We start from the raw sequence: 7,506 nt of genomic DNA, 5'->3' as shown, positions 1-7,506 counted from the left end.
AGGTTGGGTTCCGGTGGGAGAGAGAGAGGTTGGGTTCCGGCAAGATCTCTGTCATGCCGCCGGCAAGAGAGAAGAGAGAGCACCGGGAGAAGTTCTTAGCTGATTTGAGGAGAGAAACCCACCAAAATCCAGTGTGTGGAGAAAATTCCAGTTCTTAGCTTATGGGTTTGAGGAGAAAAATTATTATTTTTCTGGGATGCACGGCGCCGCTAGTGAGAGAGAGAGGGAGAGGGAGAGGAGGAAAATGAGGGTATTGTGGATGATGGGAGTTGGTGATTTAATCCGGTGTTTTTCACCTCATTTGATTTGGTGTGATAATCTTAGCTGTCCAATTCTAATTGGTGGGTACAAAGGAACTGGTTTACACCAGCTCTTTATAGAAGTTATCCTCTTAGAAAAAACAAGCCAACCGTAATAGATTAGCAGTGCACGGCACAGCAAAACAAGCCAAGTCTAATCGGGAATGTAGAACTTTCCCAGGACGAACTTGTTGACGAGCTGTGAATGTAGAACTTTCGCAGACGTGCACCAACCGTCTCCTTCTACTTTTGATGCTTTTACTGCATTCTCCATTTGCATGCCTTCCCTATAAGTACTACAGATTCATTTTCTTTGATTGTACTCGGAACCCCCCTCCTCCTCTTTCTGTCTCTCTCTGAAACTCAAACGCACATTCAGCAATGGATTCAAGCACCAATGAAATAACCTACGAATTCCTACCCTATTTCAGATTTTACAAAGATGGCCGCATCGAGAGATTGGGGAAGTTCGGGGCCCCTGAAATTGCTCCCACTGGCCTAGACCCCAAAACCCATGTCCAAACCAAAGACGTCGTCGTCTCATCGGAATCCGGCGTATCAGCCCGGCTCTTCCTCCCAAAAAACAGCCACCCAGATCACAAGTTGCCGCTCGTCGTTCACTACCACGGTGGAGCCTTCTGCATTGGATCCCCTCGCAACAAGAACTTCCACAATTTCCTTGCATCTCTCGCCGCAGAGGCCAATGCCCTTGTTATCTCCGTTGTCTATAGGCTTGCCCCGGAGCACCCTCTACCAACCGCGCATCAGGACTCGTTTGCCGCGCTGCAGTGGATCGCTACCCACTCTAACGGCCAAGGACCCGACCCGTGGCTTAACGAGTATGCGGATTTCGGGCGGGTTTTCTTGGCGGGGGAGAGCGCCGGGGCCAACATAGCCCACTACGTGGCAGTTCAAGCTGGTGCCACCAAATTGGTTGGTCCTAACATTGTCGGGTTACTCATATTGCACCCATATTTCGGTGGCAAGGAGATACATAAATTGTACAGTTTAATATATCCAACGGGCAGCGGGTTTAGTGACCCGATAATTTACCCGGAAGTTGACCCGAATTTGTCGGGTATGGCTGGTGCGAAGGTGCTTGTTTGTGTGGCTGAAAAAGATTCATTGCGAGATATAGGAGTGGCTTATTCTGAGACTTTAAGAAAGAGTGGGTGGGGTGGGACCCTGTCTGTTTATGAAACGGAAGGAGAGGACCATGGATTTTTTCTAGCGAATCCTAGTAGTCACAACGTGGAGCCCCTCATTAAGGCCATGGCTGATTTTATAAATCATGACTGATTTATTTTGTTTGTTATGTTGCCCTAATTTTTTTTTTTTTTTTAATGAAAATTTCCGAGCTTTTATTTATATCTTATTATGCAAGTTTAATACTTTGAATAAAAATATAATTTTCTTTTATTTACACTTGTTATAGGGATTGGTAAAATGCTGATTTCGCCAAATAATAAGCTGCTTCGTGAACTTCTCTTATAATATGTAGGGGTGAAAATGTTGATAGTTATTAACCGTCAGTGAACCAAATTAATTGTTAACCGCATTAATCACTTTTGAATACGGTTAAGATACACCGCGTCTAGGTGGTTATAGTTAGCGGTTTTAAGTTTTTTTTTAAATCGCTAACCCCATATATATATATATGAAACGACATTTTTATGTTTAAATATATATATAAAAATATATAAAAATCTAGAATTGATATTGTATGTTCATAGAAACGACGTTGTTTTTTTTTTTTTAGTATTAATTTTATTTTTTATTTTTTCTTTTAAAAAACAACTAGTAATTATTAAGATTATTAACCGTTAACCTTAATCGCATTTTCACTCCTAATAATATGCCCAACAAACTATGATTCGAAGCCATTCAATAAAGTTTTTTTTTTTTTTTTTTTTTGACATGTCCTCACAAGGGGGGAGGGGGATTCGAACTAGTAACCTCCACTTCATTAAGTGTAGTTCCAGCCGATTGAGCTACCTCTTGGGGACATTCAATAAAGTTTTTATATCTTCAATCAATTAGATGTAATTTGATGGTTGTCTCAATTTATTTTAACCATTTCTTTGTCCCTTACATTTATAGCATTTCTGCTAAAAAAAAAAGAAAAGAAAAAGGAATTTCATACCAAGATGACGTATAGCACAACCACAAGAGCATTCCCATGAAAGCACAACGCTCCAAAAATGCCTAATCAAAAGAAAATGTTGCCCACAACGCACTTAGGCCTTGTTTGGTAAAGGGAATGAAGTTGGCCTAGACACTATTCATCACCATTTCTCAAAAAAATCAACATCAAAACATTTTAACTTTTTCACTTTTTATATTAAATCATTCACTTTTTATTATTATTCAAATAAAAAAAAAATCACTACAAAACAAAATTTTTTCACTTTTCCATACCACTTTTTTATTTATTTTTTTTTATACTAAACATTCTTATTTTTTTTCACATCAATCTACATCAACTACAGTGTCTAGACCAACCCATTTACCAAACACCACCTAATTCTCATGGAGGATTAGACTATCCACCCAAATTCAATAAATTAAAGAAATGGACTGAATCCTACAGCAAATTTCATGTAGCACATTCAAAATATCCAGTCACTTGATGAAACACCAAAATAAAATCTCTAACGGCTATCTGAGGTATGAATTTGAGGTGCTGCAATTCTGGTTGTCGCATTAATAGTCAATCCACCAGCACACTTCTCACACGCCCACCGTTGCTACCCATGTGATCAGCCCTTTTATAACACTATTTTCTGTAATCAGAATATTACAGATTTTATTCTCATGTTTTTAATATTATTTCTGTTTGATTATAACATCGTGTGTTTGAAGAAATATCAGGTGCCTTGTTATGGTAGCTAGCCTCCTGGCCACATACAATATGGCCCTTGTATGTAGCCCACTCTCAGGGTCTAATCCACTTCAACCATGCTCCAGCAAAATAATTGGTTGAGAAAGAAAAAAGAAAATAGCCCAAAGAGCATGTTAGCCTAAGTGCTGAAAAGAAAAGAAACGAAAAAATAAAAAAGAGGCCGAAGTTGCCCGTATCCTTTTGGCCATTTGTTGGCCCACTATTTGGTGTTCTATTGTTGTTATGTTTGACATAAACCCATGTTTCGGCTTTTGTGATATTGTTTAAAACATAGGCCCGGTCTTTGTGGTGATACTTAAAACTTAGGCCCATTTTAGCCCATAGTTGGCCTTCCATGTAAGGCCTATAGTTAGCCCATTCTGGCCATAGTAGCCAAAGTTCCTGTTCAACAACCGCCGATATTTCAAATTCTGACACCATCAACTTTAGTCAACTCATTCGATACCCATCAACTCCATAGTAGCCAAAGTTCCTGCTCAAGAGTCGCCGATATTTCAAATTCCGACACCATCAACTTTAGTCAACTCTTTCGGAGAGTCTGCTGGACTTCCTACTCACTTCCATGTGCCGACGACAACTCTCAACTCTCAACGCGCCCACACGCATCCACAAAGCGCTTATCACCTCGAAAATTGCGCCAATCTATAGATCAAGGACCGCTGAGTCTAGATCCACAGAGCTCCACCTTATCGAAGGCTCCACGCACCTCCACGCGCCGCCAAGAGGAATTGCCGAACTTTCAAATGCCCTCTCAAGCGCCAAGAGCCCTTATGCGCATGCAATCCATGCGCCTCACGTGCCCAATGCTAAAAAAAAAAAAAGAAAAAAAAAAGTTCATTCCTGTTAGAACCAGGTCCACCCACTCGGATCCAACCTTTTGAACCCAGTTTATCCGGGTTAGTTCTTTTTGGGTCAATATGGCCCTTGTATGTAGCCCACTTTCAGGGTCTAATCCACTTCAACCATGCTCCAGCAAAGTAATTGGTTGAGAAAGAAAAAAGAAAATAGCCCAAAGAGCATGTTAGCCCAAGTGGTGAAAAGAAAAGAAACGAAAAAAATTCAAAAGAGGCCGAAGTTGCCCGTATCCTTTTGGCCATTTGTTGGCCCATTATTTGGTGTTCTATTGTTGTTATGCTTGACATAGACCCATGTTTCGGCTTTTGTGATATTGTTTAAAACATAGGCCCGGTCTTTGTGGTGATACTCAAAACCTAGGCCCATTTTAGCCCATAGTTGGCCTTTCATGTAAGGCCCATAGCTGGCCCATTCTGGCCATAGTAGCCAAAGTTCCTGTTCAGTAGCCGCCGATATTTCAAATTCCGACACCATCAACTTTAGTCAACTCATTCGATCCCCATCAACTCCAACGAGTTTTCGGCATCCATCCCGATAAAGAAACAAATTCAAGATTTCACAAGTTTCCACCTTGAGTTTGAGGAAAAATGTTAGAGAATATGTTGGTTTGTCCCATATTGCTTATGTATGAGAGTCTCAAAATGTAGTCTATATGGCTTTAGTGTGTGAATTTAGGCTATATACCGAATCACCTTAATATCTGTATCTTTTTCTCTTTCATTTATTTCATATTATTATGCGTTATGAAAAGAAACTCTCGTGCTTCCATTCTTTGCTTTAGGTAGAATCCCAAACCTTATTCTTTTGCTGTCACTATTTCATTAAACTATTGTTTGAAGTATGGTTTTATACCAGGTTTTGTTGTTTTCAAAAGAAATAATTCATTATTGTTAGAGTATATTTGAATGGCACTAAAATTATGGATTTGATAAGAATTATATTATCTTTGATGAAGATTAAATTAACCTAACTTTAGGGATTTGATGAGATTGAATTACCCTAAATTAAGGGATTTAATTAAGATTATATTTCATGTGTAAGCAAGCATGTAAACTTATTGAGGAATAAAAGCAAAATGTAGCTATCTTTTGGATGTAGGTCATAAATTGAACCATGTAAAATTTTTGTGTCACTATTTTATTTCCGCTATTATTATTTGATTATCTTTTTTCAATTATTTAATGTATTATTTTTAAGGGTTAAATTCACTTTACCCTCCTGAAGTTTCTGGGAGTTTTCAATTTAAACCCAAATGTTTAAAAATTGGCAATATATCCCCTAATGTTTCAAAAAATTTCAATTTAGACCATTCGTTACTAATTTTCGTCTAATTTGACGGAAATCATCCCACGTGAGATTTGTTGTCATCTATTCCAATTTTGCTCTCATTAAAACCTATGAAATTACGTAATTACCCTCAATTTCATAGGTTTTAATGATGGTGATTACATAGATTCATAGGTTTTAATGAGGGCAAAATTAGAATAGATGGCATCAAAATCTCACGTGAGACGCAGGTGTGATGATTTCCGTCCAAATAGACAACAAGTAGTAACTGGGGGTTTGAATTGAAAATTTTTGAAATATTAAGGGAGTACATTGCCAATTTTTAAACATTGAGGTTCGAATTGAAAATCCCTTGAAACTTCAGGAGTATAAAGTGAATTTTCCCCTATTTATAAAATAAAGGAATTGTGATTTTATGTGTTGTCTTATGATTTGTTTTTATGATTTCATGTGATCTTGTGAGTCCATGTATGGTCTTTTTGTATGATGTATATTGTTTTGGTCTTTGTTAGTAATAAAGGCCTATATACTTTTTTTTTTTTTTTTGCATGTTTCTAGGTTTTATGACTCTCTAGTAAGATTGGTTTTGATTAGGTCAGGTGCTACTAGGGGGCTTAGGGCTTAGGAAGACCTAAAATGGGTGTTGGAGAAAGCCTTGATCAATCGTCTTAGGGCATCATCAATCAATGCAATCAATCAATGTCCCATGTGTATACGTTTTATTAAAATGCCTCTATTTCAAGTATTACGAGAATTGGTTTTTTTTTTTTTTTTTTTTTTTTTTAGTGTTAAGATTACAAATAGACCGTATAGAAAATGGTTATGACAGTTAATATTTATAAATATTAATATTAAATTGTATTAATATAGAGTAGATGTACAACACCGAAAATTTGTAACCCATTTGAACTTGAATTTATTTTATAAAAAAATTGAGTTTATATCTTCGATAATGATTGAAGAGAAATGTTTTGAAGTAGTATGAATTTTATTCCAAAAGAGTTAGAAATTGATCTTTTCCATTTCATGCGTTAAATGGATATTACACGTTCTACTTGGCATTATTACAAATGATCATGTCAAATTTGTAATTGGGTAATAGTCAAATTTATAATAACCGCTACAATTCTTATGGAAGAGATTGAGATGGGGTTTTAGCCAAACAAATAATTCAGATTTTTTATTAATTGTTTTCTTAAACACTCTGCCTCTCTCTCTCTCTCTCTCCCCTCTCTTCTTATGGAAGAGAGAGGGGGTTCAATCGAGCAAAGAAGACAATTTTGCAGAAAAGAGAGATAGGGATTTCACAAAAAATTCTCCACCAAAACGATGCCAGCATTGTGAATCTAGAAAGTGAAACCCTAGAAATTGATGTTGAATGATGGGGTTTCAGCTTTGCACCTCCTTTGGTTTGATTCAATGTTACGATTTTGATGGTGGTGGTCTTTTGGCTGAGAGGATGCCGAGAATAATGAAGAAAAAGATCCTCATTTATCCTGAAAGTTTTGAGAGAGAGAGAGAAGAGAGAGAAAACATTAAAAAACTTGAATATTGTGCTACAATTAATAGCTATTTTTTGCTATTCACTGTAACAAAATATGTAGTTTAGCTATTTTCACTACAAAAAAACAATTTTTTGTTGACACAAGTTTCCTGACGTGTTAGATGGTCTAACACGTCAGCAAATCCTCCTGACGGGACATTTTTGACGTGTTTCATGCGTAAAAAATATGGGTGTCAAGAATTGAAAATTCCTGACGTGTCAATTTTAACACGTCAGAATTTTCTAATGTGTTAAAATTGGCACGTCAGAAAATTTTCTGACGTGTCACTTTCTGACACGTCAAGAATTACTGACGTGTCAAAATTTAACACGTCAGTAAATATTTTTAATTTAAACAAAAATCCAGAAAAAAAAAATTAAAAAAAAAGAAGAAAAATTATTTATTTTTAAAATTTTTAAATTTCCTGACGTGTCAATTTTGACACGTCAGGAAATTTAAAATTATTAAAAAATAATAATTTTTCTTTTTTTAATTTTTTCTGGATTTTTTTTAATTAAAATTAATTTACTATTAATTTTTTTTTTTTTTGGGGGGGGGGGAGAATTCCTCTGCACGGCAGCTCCCTCACGAAATGTGTTTCTCTGCACCAGCCATGGTG

General features: G+C 36.7%; 1 protein-coding gene across 1 annotated transcript; it reads left to right on the top strand.

Moving 5' to 3' along the window:
- The first annotated feature begins 504 nt into the window (after positions 1-504).
- LOC132167949 (probable carboxylesterase 5) lies at positions 505-1,649 on the top strand. The gene has a single exon (XM_059579001.1). It carries the CDS (start codon positions 681-683, stop codon positions 1,596-1,598), a length of 918 nt encoding a protein of 305 aa, XP_059434984.1. The 5' UTR covers positions 505-680; the 3' UTR covers positions 1,599-1,649.
- Positions 1,650-7,506: the final 5,857 nt, after the last annotated feature.

This window comes from Corylus avellana, chromosome ca1 (assembly GCF_901000735.1).
Source record: "Corylus avellana chromosome ca1, CavTom2PMs-1.0".
Taxonomy (NCBI): Eukaryota; Viridiplantae; Streptophyta; class Magnoliopsida; order Fagales; family Betulaceae; genus Corylus; species Corylus avellana.
The sequence above is the reverse complement of the archived record's forward strand: the minus strand, read 5'-3'. Positions and strand labels throughout refer to the sequence as shown.

What these genes read in the sequence shown, in the direction of transcription:
- LOC132167949 (XM_059579001.1), top strand. Translation starts at nt 681, where the DNA reads ATGGATTCAAGCACCAATGAAATAACCTACGAATTCCTACCCTATTTC.